Below are 19,175 nucleotides of genomic sequence, written 5' to 3' on the forward strand. Positions count from 1 at the left end.
GTTGCAGATTTCGATGCGTCTGCCCCTTAACTGCTTGTCAAACACCTAGGTTGCCGTTTTTGAAGATGAAGGCGTCGTTTTTTGTGACAAAGGAAAAGTCCACTTTTCGATTTCACTCGATAGGTAGACTCCATCTCCCGAGCCCTGTTCTATTTTTAAGTCTCAGTATATCTTGCCACGTCTTCTTCTGGTTTGTTCCAGTTTTCTCTAGGTTTCAGGATAACTTCATATCTTCTACCAAACAGATGTATGGACACTCGAGAATCGGGAGGCATTATAACAACAGGATTCATTTCTCATAATGCTCTGTGCCCCTCACATTGTTTTCCCATAGATCTAATAGAATCTCATTGTCTATGAGCTGCTCTCATTGCAGTGTTTTGAATATATATATTTATATATCCAAGGGCTGCAAATTTAATAATCCATTTTGGGCTATGCCTCATGTTGTGCTGACGGATCCTGATCAACAGATAGCACAGCCAAGTCATCATCGTAATCTTGAGCGTGTATCAAGAAATTTTGCAGTTCGCATACTAGTGAGGTGATCCATATTTTCAACAGAATTCGCGAGAGCACACCTCCTTATGGTAGCCTGCCGTTGCTTCTATAATAATATTAGGAAGAGATCGACACCTACTTCAGTGTATACCAACCTCTGCGTTAGCATAGCATAAATCCACTTAATTAAAGAATCATCGACACCATGCACTCTGGCGGCATATTGAAGTTCTTGGAAGGGTGCGCAGTCAAACGCCCCTTCAGTATCTACGAGCATCCCCATCGAATATTCGCCATTCGAAGTTGCATCCTCTATCTTTGAAAACAAAAAATGAAGAGCAGACTCGTAGGACTTTGTTGGTTTTCATTTAATGGGGGCGAACTTATCGCCTTCACACGAATGTAACGCTTAACTAGTCTTTGCAGACTTTTTAGCAAGAGTGGTTTAGCAGCTGGTCTGTCTGAAGTTCTTTGGGTTTGAAAAGTCATATTTTCCAAGCTTCAGTTTGAAGACTGCTTTAACCTTCTTTTAGAAAAATATTTCTTAAAAGTCGATCTAAGTGCTCTCCAGTAATGCTAAAAGACAGGCTGGATAGATACCATCCATGCCAGGTGCTTCGAAGTGTTCAAAGGGCAGTACAGCAGCTCTCCTTTGATTGGCAATAACCACTCTCGCGGTTATCCAAATCTCTTGCAAAACTTACGAGTTGAAGGCTTTGCAGGAGACGCTAAGTCTGTAGCTCCCACTTCTCTCAATAGTTGTCTCGGAAGGTATTGCAAGAGGATATTGATACGTAGGGGCGCACCCTACGTTTGTAATCCTGATACTAGTTGAAGTGATGAAATTAAATGGCTTCTCTCCTTTGGGGTTTATATTTTCTACTGCCCAAAAAAAATATGTTGAAAGTTCGACACCATCTGACGCTACATAAGTTACCAGATTCCTTAGTTCTTGTGTCGGTGGAGGACATAAAAATTCATAATGTTAATAACCATAGGAGACTATGAAATTGTTTTCTCTGGTCATTAATCTGGTATTTTAAGATGACCGTAACTAGATTCTGGAAACAGAATTGTCTGAGCATGGTTGCCTCAAACCGCTTCGACAGCAGGTCTAAAGCTTTCGGTCTTATAAATCTTTCATTCGAGAAAAATCCTAGCCTTTTAACTAACTTAAAGTCACAGACTTTATTAAAGCTAACCCATGGCTCTTTCACCGGAGAAATGTAAAGGCAGTCCTGTGGCTTTGTCAGCCTCGTTGCCACCAGAGCTTTAGTATACTGCAGGTTAACTTGACTAACCTTTATGTTTTTCGACATAAATGTAGTCAAATATGTAATCGAAAACAGTTAAGAGCGAATGCCACAATCGGTTTGTAACGAGGTTTTACTCACACCATAACGTCAGAGACCCGATCCCTGGTGTTTGATTTCTTTGAGAATTGTCGCATGTGGAGGTGTACCAGTGCGCATGTCCTCTTCCATAAAGGGCAGCATCTCATCACGCAGTGCATTCTTCTGCTTTCCACTTAAAACCTGCATTGGTTTGCGGTGTTTTGCGATGTCCAATTCACGAAGATCCGACCACAAAAACTGCCATTAAGCCAGTCTCATTCACGTCTTAGGCTTCCTTTTCTTCCGCTTATTCCATAAAAGGCTTACGATAAGTTACTAACAGGTAGAATTTACTCTGTATTCCTTCCGCTGGTGCGAGGCTCATATGGTGGTTCCGTCATTGTATGCTTCTTCGCTTTCAAAATAAGGATGATGTTTTACAGTTTCCCGACATGATTCAAATTCAATATATAATACATAGGGGAAAGTAAAGCACCATATGGTGGCTGTCCCTGAGCAGTTTCAGACTCTTTTAACTCAGTTCGGCAACCAAGCTGATATCGTATATGATGGTAGATTTGTCTCTCCTGGCATTCATGAACTTTACCCTTCAGTGTCCGAAGTCAATGCTCGGGTTTTGTTCAATCGGCATGCGAATAAGGCGCCTCGTCTTCTTTCGAGCTTCCAGGTATCCAGCGTGACATGTTTACAATGGTGAATTTGTGCCAGGCTCATCGTGAAAATCTTGATTGTTAAATATTGGCTTCGATCCAGGCTCCTGCATTTTTTTCCACCGGCACTCCCGGAGAAAAGAAATTATCCCTCTCACATTTTGCCATCCTTGGAAGAAACTCCCATGGCAGCGGTAAAAAATGAGGCTGCAGCTTGCATTTACGTCCTCTTCTTCTCCGTGTTCTTATCAATTATGGGAGGGACTAATTTAGTTAAAATCTCTCTCGCTGATTTGATCATCTACCTGCATAGCAGCCCTAGTTCCTGTGCGACGCGTGGTTCCAGGCTGTTGGTGCGGAACACAATAAAGCGTTGTCCCCAACATATGTGTTGGCCTTACGCTTCCTGTACGCATTATCGCTGACAGAAGAGTCTGCTGCGTCCAATGTGGATTTCACCTTCCGCTTCCTTGCGTCTGATTTCTCTGAACATCATCACTCCTGGTGGTGCAGCCACGATCATATCCCCATTTCCGGAGTCTCTTCCTCTACGGTCGGCTTGGAGCTTCCCTAGGTTCACCCGCTTGGTTCCATTTTCATATACCACGACATCAGCTTCCTTTTCTTCCACTCTTCCTGACAAGAGTGAAGGAGAGGGTTCTGACAGGTAGGATTCTGCCTGTAGTTCCCCTTCTCAGTGGCTTCCTCTTTGGCTTACGAGTAGGTTTACCCAGTAGTACCGACGACGGGGCGCGCTCAGCCGGATTTCAAATTTCTCCCAAGAGAGAGTTGTCTTACGTTGCTTTTTGAATGGCTGCGCAGCGGACACTAAGTGCAAGCTTTCCACTGAGCTGGTATTTGGTGAGGCCTTCAAAGCTACGCCGCGAATGCAACCTGATTGCTCATGATCGCGAATGGATTCGAAGTGTACGACGTCTTACCACTTGTTTTTATGGTACATATGGCAATATAAAGACTTTGGAACTGATCTTCTCAACAACCTACATTTTCATCAAAGCCTTCGTCAGGACTTTGTGCATGACTACTATGTATTATAGTTATATATTCATAAAATGGGGGCCACACACTATATCCAATATGTAGCCGTCTACAAAAGTTTAAAACGTTAATTTTAAACGAGAAGTTATATTGATTGAAGAATTAGGGCTAAAATTTCACTTTGGCTTTCTAAGAAAAACTATAGCAATTAGTGACCGAAATTAATTTCTGTTTAATGGACTCAAATTACCAAAGTTTCGAGTTGGCCCAAATTAATGTAAAGCAAGGATACTTACGTACATAAATATAATAAACTCTATGCACTTCAGATATTTCTCTTCAAAAGCAATGTTTCATTTTCATTAAACTAAATATAACCCCAGCCATTGCTTTCTTACAGGCGGATATGATGAAGAAGGTGGTTATGTTCCAATTCATTCTGAAGATGAATCTGAAGAGGACGAAGAGAAAAGCGAGGAGAGTGCAGAGCACTCTCATTTCAGTGAAGTATCGGAAATTCGATTCCCAGGTGAAGTGGGAGCTCAAGGGGATCGACGTCAATGCAAAATCCGTTGTGTAAAGGGCAAGTGGGTCGGACCATTGTGCGCTGTTAGCGAGGAAGGTAAATTGATCTTTAATATTCTCTCATTAAACACAACACAAAGCATTCTAGAAGATGGTAGAGTATGTGGGCTACTTCCAGGAGCAGAGTTCAACAGTTTTAATTTGCTTGAGAAAGAATTTAATATACGGGACTTGCGAACGTAATCAACATATTTCTAAATTTTTCATAGCAACCCTGTTTTTTGAATTTTTATCACTTCTTTTGCTTTTTGAACTTCATCTTTTCGAAACATAGCAAGTAGATTATTAGACTTAATTTATAAGATCCACTGAGCGTTCTGCCTTGGGCAAAATTTTCCAGTTTGTGCTTCACTTCATTGAATAGCCATTCCTCTACCCTTCAGCATGGCGATTCGCATACCTCAATCGGGAGAACTTGAGCACACAACTTTGATTTCTATGCCTTTCATTTCAGATGGACGCCTTAGATACCAACCCTTATACAAGAGCTGCAAAGTTAATCGATTACATGCACACTTGCTGTTGAGCTACCGAAATATTTCAGTTGTAAGTACGAAACAAATAATTGGCTTTTGTAAGAAGTTCCGATAAGTCTAGGGAATTGCGAGTAGGGAATCTAACTCCAACAGGATACCAGGGAATATTGTAATAGTTCTACTCATTCAACCGACAAACTTGGTCAAGCATTACAAATCTATTGTTTAAGTTTCTTTGACAATGTTTGGAACAATGGTCGATCGAATTCGGTGACTGGTATTTTGTAAACTTTATTCAATAATTGAAATTTGCTTCCAGTGGTGAACTTTGTAGATATTTTGATTGAACATTCGATTCTGATTGTTTTAGTTTAGATTGTTGGTGTTTTTGAGCAGTTGAGGGTTTGGGAATCGTAGCCTTTGGATTTGATCGAAATGCTTTGTAGGGGATACCGTAAATCAGGGAGACTCCCCTTTTTGATATAATTGAAATTTAACAGAATACAAAACTAATTGAACTGGGCAAATAGGTTTCTCTACTGTAAACCTTCCTGCACTAGAAGCTGGTGGAGTAAAGTGAGCCCCCATTATCATGAGTATGCTACTGAAGTGCTTGCTTTCAACTTCGGAGACTATCTTTTCGTATTGGTTTGAACACTCTAGCTTTGGAATTTATTTGGATGTGTATGATAGTTGTAAAATAAGATATCAGTCCAGCACAAGAAATAGTACATGTATTCTGTGTAGTAATAAGGGAAAAATCGTTAGCAACAACTATCTTCATTCGAATATAGATATACAGTGTATCAATGTTTATCTAACAATGAGATGCTAGAAGGGTTTGTTGGTTTTAATGCACCATAGAATGCATCTGATATTAAGATCAAGTCCAAGAAGGTGTAAGAATTCTTTGTGGATGTAAGTTGGGTAAGAGTCCATGTTTAGGCTAGCCCTATTGTATTTCTTGCATAGTACAGGTGATCATACAAAAAAACAAAAGAATCGGGGGAACTAGTTTAGTTTAGTTTACTGGGGGAACCCGCAGTTCCGAGCACTCAGGCCATTGTTAGGCCCATTGTACTATCCCCGTAAATCGCCTATTCAATGGCTTCCCGCCTACGCCGTTCGCAGGCTTTAGTGAATCTGAAAACATTTTCCAGAGGCAGAGAGTGTGTAGATTCTTCATTAAAGAAAACCTTGCCAAGGTGTCTTCGTCTGAGATCTGAGGATGCCAGCCAGCTGTATAAAAAGTGTAGAGCCGTCGCCTCCTCTTCCTCACATTGTGTCCCGTTAAAAGCCCTACTAGGGTTTTCATGTCCCACTTCTTAAAGGACAACAAAAAAAGGCACTCTAGTGGTCCTAGGCTATTTCACAAGGATTTTCGTCTGCCGGCAAGAGTCGAAATTTCTCCACTCGGCTGCGTGAATCCTTGCAATTTCACCCTTCAAAGTAGATTTGACAGTAGATGGTCGGATTCCAAGAGCTGACCCCACCATTGTAGGTCTAGACCTTCGGCGAACCAGTCTGTTAGTCTCCTCATTACCAATGATGTTACAGTGCCCCGGCACCCACATCAGGAATGTTTCGTTCAGTCGGTCAAGTTCCGCCTGGAATATGGTCGTCATTTTTACAAGCGGTTGGGCCAGTTCTATAATCGGATTCTCCAAGAACACTCCTGCCCCCGATCCACCCTTCATGACTGACCCGCCGGTGAAGATTATTAAGTCTGTAATCTGAAAAGGCTTATGGTCATTTGTTGACCTTTCTTCTCTTTCGGTGATTACGACGTCTATTTCCAGATAGACGCATAACCGTGTGAGTGGCCGTCTTTCCACGCCCGAATGGTATCGAGCTTATATGCGTCATTGGCTTACTTCGGTTTCACCTCCAAGTGAATGGCGGGGTAAATTTAGGATTACTTCAAATGCCGGGGGTTTTATTATGGATGTATACATCCAGTATATCGGTATTGGTGAAAGTCCCCAAGTCTTCCCTATCGCATTCCTATAGCACCAAAGCAATTTGCAGAATTTCTGATATTGTTCCTGGATATGGTGCTTCCACGTTAACTTCGAGTCGAAATGTACTCCTAAGTACTTGACTGATTGTGCCAGCTGAATTTCCGCCCCTGCTAAGGTGGATAGCGTATAGCTGCCCCACCTGACCGTTGCTCCCAGTAAACATAACTAGTCCAGTCTTGCTAGCGTTCACTGTGAGTCCACTGCGGAGGCACAAACTGTGGATTTCATTCAGAGTTGCACTCAAGCAGTCACATATTGTGTCGGCAAACTTGCCGGTGATTATTGCGGGTAGTTTGTCCGCAAATGCTTGCGCGAAGATTTTTTTGTCCTCCAGGAGCCACAGCAGGGTATCCATTACCAAGAGCCATAACAGTGGAGAGAGAACTTCTCCCTGTGGGTAGCCTCTGAGACATCCTGCTTCAATAGACTTCTGGCCGACCGATATGTGTATTTTTCCCCACTTTAGCATGTGAAGGATCCATCTGATTAGCATCGGTTCGATTTCATGCTGTCTTGCTGCATTACAAATTGCCGCGAATGAGGCATAATTGAAGGCACCTTCTTTTTCGAACATCGCCTTTTAAATTTTTGCCGTAAGTTCATGGAGTGCTGTCTCCGTGGATTTGTCTTTCTGCTAGGCGTGTTGTCTATGGTGAAGTGGTCACTTAGGAATGTGTGTATCTCTTATGAACCGATCTACTAGGCTTTTTAGTCCTTTTAGCAGAAAGGACGTTAGACTGATCGGTCGGAAGGTTTTTGCCTCTGTGTAGGTGAGTTCCTTGGTTTGGGAATGAATAACACCTTCACATCACGCGATTTATTTGGAGTATAAGCGTGTGCTAGGCATGTGCGATATATATTCCGAATATGTAAACCCAGGGCATCCATTCTCTCTATTACTAGCGCAGGTATGATGTCAGACCTGCAGACTTGTATCTATGGAACGAGTTAAATGCCCATTTAACTCGTTCCAGTGATACTACTTTGCATGCTAGATTCCAGTCTCTCGGTTGCGGGCTGCAACTGTTGACCCCAAGATTAGATTTTGGATGCTGCCTAGGAAGTGCACTACTGCCTCTACTTTTGGCATATTGGATAGCTCTGATGGATGTTCCACTGGGAACGTCCTCTTCGTCATAGGGAAAATATATAGAGCACCATAGTATCTCTTTATATCCCTGTTGACTTTTTATGGTTAGCTTAGCCAATGTAGTGTCACCAACACATAGGTCGCTAACCAAATTAGCCTGGAAGTCTTTTGAGACTACCATGCAGGAGTGGATCGATCGCTTCCATTGGCATACAACAGGTCAGCATGTTGGAAGTTTATGCCCCTGACTAAGCCACCAACAACCCACGGTTCTTGTATGAGGTATCGGGGGAACTAAGGCTGCATACGATCTTTTGGGGAACTTTTTAAAAGCGTAATACATTACGTAGGCTTCTTTAACCAGGAGTTCTCCGTTTAGTCTCCCATCCTGCTGTGTACCGAAGACCACCGTTAGGAACTTTAGACTTGATGATACATAGGGACAGACTCAGTCCATTCATAGGGACAGACTAGATCCATTCTTTCATATTAAGCCCCGGATCCATTTGGCTAGCACTCAAATTATACCAGATAGGACACCCATAGGTGAGCACCAGTTTATCCAAGGTAGATAGCAGATAATCTTAATCTTCCGGCTAAGACGCGGAGTACAAAAGAGCCTTCGAAGAGATTTTTAACGGGACTTTAACGTGTTTATTAAATTGGAGCCGCTCGTCAAGAAGCACACACAGGTATCTAACGCACTTCTTATGAGGAATGCGCTCAGAACTCTCCTCATTTGCGATAATGTGGAAAATATCTCCAATTCCTTTTCAAATTACTACTGACGTACACTAAGGAATTTCGAAAAAGAATTCTTTCACACTATAGGGTATTGATTTTCATCCGCCGTTCGTTAAGAACTTAATGTATTTGAACATCTTCTGAAGTTGAACTTGTACCTCAGTTACCTTCTTGTGTGTCATGTAGGCTATCAGATGGTCAACAAAGGGAACCAACGACCTTTTATGAGGTTTATTAAACTTGAACAAGTTGAGTAATTCTCCGGCAAATACTGCGAAAAGTGTAGGCGCAGTCACTGTTACTTTCTTCCATTGGGAACATAAAATTCTCTACTAGTAGTCAGACTTCCGTCCGTGATGACAAAGCACTTGCCATACAGCATCCTATACATCATCGCTATGAGGTGGCTGGGAAACTCGTTCTTCAGGAGCTTGAAAATCAGCCCATCAAACCAGGCGGTATCAAAGGCCTTGTCCATGTCCATAAGGGAAGCACCTACGCACTCACCATTGTAAATCCGACTGCAAAGATCAGACGTTACCTTCATTATTGCATATATTGTCGAATGTCCAGATCGAAATCCGAATTGTGCATTTGACAATAATTCCTTCCTCTTGATATGCCCGTTCAAGGCTTTCAATACCAAAACCTCAAACACCTTGCTGATGTTAGGCAGCAAATTTATTGGGTGGTAGCCCTTAGGACTGGATGAATCCTTCCCTTTCTTTAAGATCGGGAACCCTGGGACTTTTTTCCATTGTCCTGGAAAGAAGGAGTTGTTCAATAAATTACTGAACAAGATGCAATAATTACGAATGGCAATGTCTGGCAATTACCTGAGGACCACGTTGGGAATGCCTTTCATACCCGATCTCTTCCATATATGGAAGTTAACTCCACCCATGAGACAAAATAATCAAGCAGATCACTCGGTATGAGATCAGCCTGCAAAGCAGAGCTAAACTGGATAACTGTAGTGCCGCTGTGTGTCTCTTATTTTTAAGAAAGTGGAAATCTTCAAAAGACACTTTCCTATACCCGCCAGCATGTGGGATTTTTACGTATTAATCCACCATGCGCGGTAAGAAACTGGGTGAGATTATAATTAATCTCCCTATGTTTTCTCTCCAGCCACTCCCTAATGCTGATGGGGGATGGGGGTGGTGGGATCAACCTATGTGCTCAACGACCCTTGTTTAAGTGGTCTCATCTTATCTAATTATAGATCTCACCCTTTCGGCTGTTTTGGCTTCCAATAAAGGAGAGATGGACTTCCTGCTATATATGCTCCCCTGATGATGAGCGCACCCTTTTTTTGCGATAGATAAGATAAGCAGCGCTGACTCCCAAACTCAGACTGCATACAGCAAGGTGGAACTCACCACCATGGCTACAAGTAGCCTGCAAGTATGCCGGCGACCCCGTTCATTCGGCATTGTTTTCGTCAGAGCCATACTGGTGGTGGATGTCTTTTCGCAAATATACTCCGCATGCTACTTAAAACTTGAGCTTTGATGGCGGATTTGAAAGTGCTGATATAATTCGCAATTCTGATGTAAGCGAAATTTATTTTACAACGTTTGATGGTGAGAACCGCTTCCGTCTTTTCCTCCGTGGGTGCATGAGTGTAACTCAGCATCTTCGATAAGCTTTACAACCACAAGCAGTGCAATGCCATCGGCGTAACCAACGCCGTGGCTTCCTCCGAAACCGGAAGACTAAGAACATCATTGTAAACGATGTTCCACAATAGTGGATCCAGTATGAGCCCTGCGGGACATTCGCGGGGACGACGTACTGCGGTGGTCCATCATCGGTGTTATACCAGAGCGTCCGTTCTCGCATGGTAGCGAGAACACTAATCGTCGCCAGGAACTTCTGCACATGGCTCCAATTGGCCGAATTGAATGCACATCCAGAGTTACTACTACGTGATGATGATTGCTGACTACCTTTTCCATGAATTGCATTATCGGCCAAGCTAGTAACCAATTCCATGGCATCAATGGTTGGCATGGCTTTACGGAGCCTATACTGTCGATCTCATACTTGGCTCTCAATGACTGGGGGCAATCTATTGTAGATTACCCGCTCCAGCATTATTCCCATAGCGTCTAGGAGACATATGGGTCCATACGAGGATGGCGCAGCAGGAGGTTTGCCAGCCTCAAGTAACTGCACCAACTTCTGCCGTTTCCATGCATGCTCTGCAATGCACGCTTCGAACAACTCAGTAAAAATGTCCGGTCTAGGTTTCACAGCGCGCTTAAGGGCTCTACTTAATGTTCCGTCCAGGCCCGGAGTTTTGTTTTCACCTATTTTCCTGCAGATGGCCAACAGCTCGTCTGTGAGTACTGCCGGAATTGCAGTCCAAGCCAGAGTTTTCTGAATGGTATCAGGGCCTCTTTCTTGCTGGGAAGTAACCCCGGGATGATTTTTAACACGAGAACAGGACACGTGATATGTGAAGATAACTGGCCTCTGAATCGTCCCATCACAACTATATAGGCGTTCTCTCACGTGATTACATCCACCTCCGAACAGAACTTCATTCCCTTTTGCTCCGGTGGATAGCAGAGATCTTTGCAATTCTTTGTATGCACGCTCTTTTTGTACCTGATTAATATTACTTACCGTCCTCTGGATTTTGGCTTGATAGGCGGTTCGAAGGTAAGCCTATTCAAAATTCCACTAGTAGTTGGGTCTTCTAGTGGAGAGAGCTTTTTCCGTAGGGTCGCCAGCCTTAGTAGTCTACCATACTTCCATGAAGGTCTGCTCACGCAGTGCTTTGGCAGCCCAGCTGATGTCCCTCTCGGCTTTGGGTATGTTATTTGCCTACTATGTGGCTGTCTCCTTAATTCGAAGATAATTATCTGGTGATCTTTGTGGGTGTGGTCCACGCTAACGTGTCAAGTGATACAACAAAGGTCATGTCAACGATTGAACTAGACCCTCCCTTCCAAAAGGTGCTAGCATTACCTTTGTTCCCCAGAACAATATTATATTTAACTGGGCAAAAGCCTCTAATAGATTTCGGCCCTTGGCGTTATTCTTTCTTCTTCCCCATTCCAGGGCCCCCTGCATTCTAATTATTGGCAATCACCTTCGGAATTCATCCTCGTGAGGAAGATTGTCCAACAGCCTTTAAACTCAGGCTGAGATTGGGTGGGGCGTAGTACCTACCCACACACTGGCCGATTGACTCATGATGCCTTATACAGTTTGCCTATCGCCGCTCCACCAATCGCGTCTGTGAACCATACGCCCTCGTGGCGGATCCTCTATGGTTCACTTACGATGGCAACTTTCATCTCAGACTTGTAGGTGGTCTGTTCAAGTAAGTCCTGAGCGTCCCTGCAATGATTCAGATTTATTCGAATGAAGTTTGCATTTAAGGTTTTGTGTAAAATGAAACCTTATTGAAATCGGCTTACTGTCTGTCTGTCACATGCATCTTTCTCGTAAACGGTTATAACGATTGACACAAAATTTTGTGGAAAGATGGGAACTGTGAATGCTCACGCATATACCTAGTCACATCTTTCTCGGTCGAATTGAAAAGGGTCCCCATATATGCAAAGAAGGTGTGAATCAAGTGAAAGGTCTCGGTTAGTACTCTATGAGCCCCGGCTTAGTAAAGACATTTGTTGGAAAGGTGGGGAATGCGGTGGGTCGAAAGTGATCATTAATTTCATGGACTCATTCTCAGAAACTACCCAACCGAAAAATCTGAAAAAAATTAAGAAGCTGTCACTATATGGTGCCTAGGCTTCGAATTACGACATCTGTTCAAATAAAGTTAATATTTGTATATTACAATATTTTTAGTATATGACTGCAAAACCCCCCTTAAGTTCATCTTAGAATCATGAAATTTTCCAATGCTATAATATACAGCATGATTCCACCAAGTTCGGTGGAAATTACGCTATTACTAACCAAGTTATAATAGTTCACAATTGCCGTTTCTGTACAAATTCAAGACTTTGAATGTCAGTATCACGCAAAAGTGGATACACTCACATAATTATATGCATATATTCCTTGCTAGGTACTGGGGCAAATGATTTTATAAAAGAAATCTCATACCTGTAGCGTGCAACTTCCGCTGAAGTTTCATATTTGTACCTCCAATTCTCCGTTTCCTGAAAGTATTTCACTTTTGAAGACTGTATTTGATTTCGTATTCATTATTTCACTACTGAGCAGTTTCGTTTCCTGAATTGCTACGATATTTATTATTACTTGTTGTAATAGGGCTTTCGATATCGGTGGTCTGCAGTGTTGTGGCGAATTCGTCCTGACTGATGACATGCAGCTCATCAGTCGAAGATGTCACTGGCATCAACTGCTCTCTTGCTAACGTGATTTTTGGTGTAGAAATAGGTTCCACATTTGGACTTGTTGGACCATTAAAGTGAAGATTTTAAATGAAACCGAAGATGCCTATGAAATTTGGCATTCACATACTCCACCAAGCTCCACTTTGGCCACGCTGCTCTCGAAGAATGGAAGAAAGAGGATTCGAGCTCTTGCTTCAGTTCACACTCGTAGTCAAATGCAAGTTCGTGAAACAGTTGAATTTTTTTCCTGCCCTGTTTAACATAGTCCGTGGAGAGAGGAAGTCGTAAGAGGTCTGCTCATGTAATTTTAGCCTCCAGTATTGCTTGGCCAGACTGTCCCGCTAGATTTTTGTTATTATGACGCAAAAATCAGACGTGGAAAATGTAAGCAAACGGGTCAGCTCTGTGGCTTTTGACGACCCTTCCTGCTATATGGTATAATTCTGCTCCCTTGGTTAACAACAATCAACGCCAGGGAGCATTTTCATACCTAGTACATCTTGTTTCATTACATATTACAAGTATATTGAGAGGAACTAAAAGAATGGAGTGGAATTCGCTGAAAGCGGCCATGGTAGCAAATATCGCGTTGACGTTGCGTGTTGAAATTTGAAGAAAGTTTATTCCAGAATTACTTCTTTAAGTTTCCCTCGTTTACGGTATATAACAAGATAATTTTAGATTGTTTCAAATATCGTAATTATAATCTCAATATATGTAGATATACCATACAAACAAATCTCATTTGTCGGTTGAATGAAATAGAACGTTTACTAAATATCCTTTGGCAAACACTCGTATTGTCATGACAGTAGTACTTTGTCATTACTAAAATCATTTCTAATTGCTATTTTAATGAGCTTTCGTTTCAGCTTGTGGTTGGATGCTCCGTGAAGCGATAGTAGTTACAAATGTTGTATTTGACTCCCCCTGCGTGGTGCGAATAAAACTGCAATTGAATCTAACAACTTCGTATCCTACTACATTATAATCATTTGTATCTAATCCAGTCATGTATTAAATAATCCAAAATACCCACTGAGTAATGCGTAATATGTCAGAAGCAATTTGGTTAGTCCCTTTCACTGTGTTTTAATGGCCTCATTCAAAAGTTGGTGCTTCAGGCGCCTAACCGTCCATGAAATTTGGACTCCGATTAGCAATGAAAGGTTATTTTTGTACCTCATTAGTGGAAATCAATCTGAAATTTATGCCATTGGTTTAAATGTGATTTCATCTGGACGTGATCTATTAATTGCCAGCAGTTGGAGATATATAATATTCGCGATTAAGCCAGATCCCATGTTGTTAGCGCTAATCATATGAAATCATTTTCAAACGCTTTACTCATCCCGAACATTTCAAAATTTTCTAATTTATTGGCAGTTCGCGCGGCATACATTCATTAAGTGCATATGTGGGAGTAGATTCGAACAAAGTGTTCATTTATTCATATCCATTAGTCATCTACTATCATTTCAATGGAATATTCATGTCATAAGCCGAAACATTATTCATTTCAATTGCATTTGGTGTTAGGAATCGTATTCATTTTTTTGTTTGCAAGAGTGAAGGAAATTGATAAAACTGGAACCATCTGGGTGGTGCTTCTTGAATAATATGAAAATATCTTTTATCTTTGGGAACATTAAACTGAATTCAAGTGAAGTAGGGCAAAAGACCCAATCTGTTCAGTTAGAACCTGGATTACGTAAACGATTTCGTCCACTGTATTATTTGATGTGAATTATTCTCGCTATTCGGCAAACATCAGTGGCTGATTTGGCTATCTGGTATTCTTTTGAAGTTATCCCAGCCCAGCAAATTCCAAGTGATATGGTACAAAAAGAAGAACGACAGCTTTTAAGTATATCGAATTGGTGGACCTCCGCGCAAAACCGATATGTCAGGAGTTCTTTATTAAAGCAGGCCTAGACCGGATACCGGTTGTTGCGCCGTTGATGATGATGATGATGAATTGATTTGGCCCTGAAATCACCTAAATTATTTATTAATATATACGTATTTCCAACACAGTTTTGCCCTTCGTCAGTACATGATCGACTAAGCTAATAATTCCTAGTCTATGCTGGAAATAAAAGTGAATTCTACTAAATGGCACCATGTCGATGCTTAGCCCTCTCATCGTTTTTATCAGTTTCGATGAAGCCGCAAAGTGTGTGACCCCTGTTCTTCTTTTTCCTCCCAAGTTATTAACGAAGGATGTCATTGCCCTCAGTTTTTGCTGTTTCGCCTTTTTTCACAAGAGTCTTTCAATAATCGACCATTGGAAGCTGTTCATCATGTCGATTTCATAAATCTTTCAGCACTAAGGGCATGGTGAATAATCAGTGGGTCATGGCATGGAAAGGATTTTATGTGAATGGGACGGATTCGAATTACCTGATATCGTTCACTCCATATGTGTAAGCTTGCTGTAGATATCAAAACAGATCCCTTTCTCCTCTCTAATGATCCTTAAATCAAGAAGCGGGAGTTCTCCATTCATGGACAATGGTGAAAATGTCATCTATATACCTTGACCAGATCTTTCAAAGCAGATCTTTGGAATGCAGATTATTCTCAGTCTTGTCCATGAAAACGTCACTCAAAAAGGGTTTCCCATTTTCAACCCTGTGATTCCTTTGTAGAACTTCCTTTGAATTTGAGGTAGCTCTCTGAAATGCTTATCCCCGCAAATTTGATGAAACATCCCTGTTCCTTTTTTCACGCCAAGAATTCGGCATTCTTACTCAGTAGCCACAGCCACAGATACAAAAGCGTCTCTTTCACTGGGATGCTTGGAAACAAGGCCTGCAAGTCGAATGACACTAATCGTTTATCCGCTGTCGTAAATTCTACATCTTTTAGTTTTCTGATGAGGTCCTCTCTATACTTGATGGCTCTTTCAGCGGAAAATCCCACTAGTTCTTAAAGTTATTCGATAGCCACTTAGCGAGTTTGTGGCTGTTCTAATTTCCCGGAATTCGTTGCCAGGTTTGTGGATCTGTGGTAGACCCTTTATTCTTGGCAATACGGGTTTGGGCATCCGAAGTTTGGCTGGATTCTCAATAATGAGGCGACATGCCCTTAATACTTTTCTACCCGTTTATTGAAATCCGGCAAAGGGTCTTTCCTCAGTTCAAAGTATCCTGCTGTCTGAAGTTTTTCGAACATAGTCGTGTCGTAGTCTGTCTTCTCTACCATTACAACTGCATTTCCTTTGTCTGCTTTTAAATAAAATACAGGTTTTTCTCTTAGTTCCTTCCAAAGTTTTCTTTGTTTTCGCGGTATCCGTAGTTCCTTGAGGGCAGGTTTATTATGCGCGGAAAGGTTTGTTACGTTTTCGTAGGTGGGCTATCTTGACCTAGGAGCCGGTTTCTAACTGTATTTTGATTGCGAGATCCCAGTCTAGGATACGAATCATTACAATTGTGCATTGCTAGGCAACAATGAAAATCCCTGATATAGAGCAGAAGGGTTTTATAGATTTCTGCAATTTTCGCCGCCTTGTCATTGGTGGTTCGAACACAGAGCCGTTTTCAAGATCGGTAGAATATCGATTGGCCGGAAACCAATAAAACATCAGATCGATCGCGTCGCCATCAGAAATAGATCTAGCAATTGCTAGCTGAAAGCGCATAATAAAAGCGGTGATGTTATCGATCTTGAAAGGACTATCATCTAATGACCGCTCATCTTTGCTTACGTGTCGCTACTACGTCTGCTCGGAGGCTGAAAACAGTGTCGGCCCGCGAATTCGATATGGGCCATCTCCGCGGGCCCGGTTTCGCCCAGCAGTTAGAAAACTTTCTTGTAGTGTAAACGACATAAACCCTGGAAGCTTCACTCAAGGATGTTGATGAACACTGGCCCGTCATTAAAAGTGTCCTCATCTCTACCGCGGACGAAGTTATCAGCCATCTGCAAAAGGAACGTAGAAAACGTGGAGATTAATCCATGACTGCAAGGAGCTGATCACTCTAGTGACATCTGGAAGAGGGGGGGGATGAACGCATTACGCGTGTGTTCATTGACGTGATAAACTACGATAATTCAGGCACTCCTTCAAGCTCAGCTCGAAGCTCATCCTGTGGACACTAGCTCAAACATTAACAGTACCGACTTTGTTGCGGTTTGCGATGAGATCCACCTGCCTCTCTCTTTCATTCAGGTCTAGCTCTAACCATGATTCAGTAACGTGAATCATGTCGTTAGTAAATAATTTCTTTGATAAGTTTCGCAATTGTATAACCTTTACCAAGTCATTTGCAAAATGGAACATTATTGCCCCCTCGGGTCCGCGAAGGCGTAGTATTCCATCGTGCATTATGTTCCCCAAAAGCGATACGTTGTTATAAGCATTCAGAAACATCTGCCGTGATGGGATACGTCTTTGTCTCATGATCCATCTAATACTATAAAAGCGACAAACTAACTAAGCAGGAAGAAACGTTTAATTTAATAAATGTGCTCTTAATTTGCCAGCTCGACATTAGGTCGCAGGATGCGCGACCTATCATCATATAAAGTGAAATCATGTGAATAGCAGAGTTGAAGTTTGGAAATACATTTATCAAGGAAAGTTTTGAATTTTTAAGTATGTACTGATGAGAAAACTTGCATATGAAATTTCTCACACAAGGTGAACACAAAACCTTTATACCCGAAACGTCCAGCTTCCGATATGCCAACTTGGTGGGATTGTGCCGCAGAGTTTCCACCTGTTCGTCCTGGTCAGTTGACCATGTCGCTAAGCACTTAAGATACTCTTTCTACCACTGAGACTTTGCCAGGTTATTAAGGACGCCGGAAAGCCGTCCGACAACTTCCAATTCCCGACCAGTCTGCTCATCACTAGAGTTATGTCTAGTATTTTTTCTCTAGTCCCGCTCTCGAATGTTGGAGGGTTCCCTATGTTATACATTTCCAACTCATTGCTAAGAATAAATTCAAGTAGGTACTCGCCTCTTCGACTGGTCTCACCTCTTCCCCAAAATTCGTGATGGGTGTTGGCATTGCGGCCGAGGAGAAGTGGTAGCGCCCTTCTCTCGTAGAACTTTACCAGTCCAGCGACTAGCTCTGATGAGATCCGGATGTCGTCTCCAGGAAAGTAGCCGATACCAGGACTAAACTCCCAGTTTTCCCCCCGGTTTCCAGTGAGTGTACAGTGCACAGCCACAATGTCTCCACTCAAGATCACTCAATCACTTGTATGCTTTCTCCTTGTGGACCGCGAATTTGCCTTCGGTACACCCAGGGCTGCTGAGCCAGCTCTATTCCAATGTCATCCTAAGAACTTGTCCCTGCAATTACTGCAGATGCAGCATTTGCATGGTGGAAGTTTACCTGAGTTATCTTAATTCAGGCCATTGGCTTCGTTAGTGTTTGCAGCGCTTTCCCACTGTCCGAATATCGTCCTCCTTCTCCAACATGCCGCTTTCGTATAAGTCTACCCTGTCCCTAGAAGATCCAGATCTAAGTCGTTCAGGTTCTCCCCTTCATTGGGCAGCAGTCTACTTTCCTGCTTGATCCAATCCTCTCAGTCTCCCTGGCCTCCGACATTCCTTCCCAACCTGGCAATATGGGGACTGTTGTCCTAAACTATTTCGCAGTGGGAGGCCGCCTAATCCACCAGTATATGACCTGGTCGAAATTGTGCACCGGTGAACACAAGCTTCGCACTCCTTCCTTTGCACACCTGCCTGACTACAAGGTCAATAGTTTCCTGCTTCTGATAAGTGAGTATTTGCTTTGGAAATGTTTTCGGCAGTATAGCCGGTCGAATGCCGTTAACAGCACCAGCATAGCTGACCTACTTGAAATTTCCCTCGTCTTTGGCTCTGGTCTGGGTTTTCTGGAGCGTTCCTCTCATGTGGGTGAATCTCCGCCGCTCCCCAGTCTTTTGGCTCCGTTAGTGATGGCTGAGGTCTATCCTGAGCCTTCTTAAGGGCCACTTCTAGTTGCAGGCCTTCCTTCTGATAATGAAGGTAGGCGCAGGTGCTACGCCACTGAGGTCTGTCTTCTTCCGGACGTTCGATATACTGGTTTTAGACGTGATTCTGCTTGTTCCTGCTTTTTGAGCAGTGGTCTTTGTTGGTTGCAGTCCTCGCAGTATGTTGGCTTCATGGCTTGCCGCTCCCTTTTTGGATGTGATCACCTACCTCTCAATATTTCGGAGATGTTTCTCCGCCTGATTGCTTGTTTTCAGTTTCTTTTTTATGTTCGTTTATGTACTCATATGATTACCACGAGTATGGTGTTAGGAGGTCCGACGGGCCATAGCCTCTGTAGCACGTAATTGTCAGGCTTACTCACTGGGGCGACCAGTTATCAGTGAGGCTCCGTTCGAACACCTTAGTTACCTCAGACTACAAACTATCCAAAGAGCACGATTCGCATGACATCGTG

The 19,175-nt window shown here is 42.6% G+C and overlaps 1 protein-coding gene across 3 annotated transcripts in view; it reads left to right on the forward strand.

The window, feature by feature from the left end:
* LOC119649251 (locomotion-related protein Hikaru genki) overlaps positions 1-19,175 on the forward strand; it is a 113,481-nt gene that overhangs the window by 80,860 nt on the left and 13,446 nt on the right. For all 3 annotated transcript variants that reach the window (XM_038051340.1, XM_038051322.1, XM_038051332.1), the window contains exons 4-5: positions 3,906-4,127; positions 4,545-4,636. In XM_038051340.1, the coding sequence (XP_037907268.1) occupies positions 3,906-4,127; positions 4,545-4,636 (314 nt within the window). The remainder of the gene's footprint in view (positions 1-3,905; positions 4,128-4,544; positions 4,637-19,175) is intronic.

The sequence above is a fragment of the Hermetia illucens genome, chromosome 1, assembly GCF_905115235.1.
Source record: "Hermetia illucens chromosome 1, iHerIll2.2.curated.20191125, whole genome shotgun sequence".
NCBI lineage: Eukaryota > Metazoa > Arthropoda > Insecta > Diptera > Stratiomyidae > Hermetia > Hermetia illucens.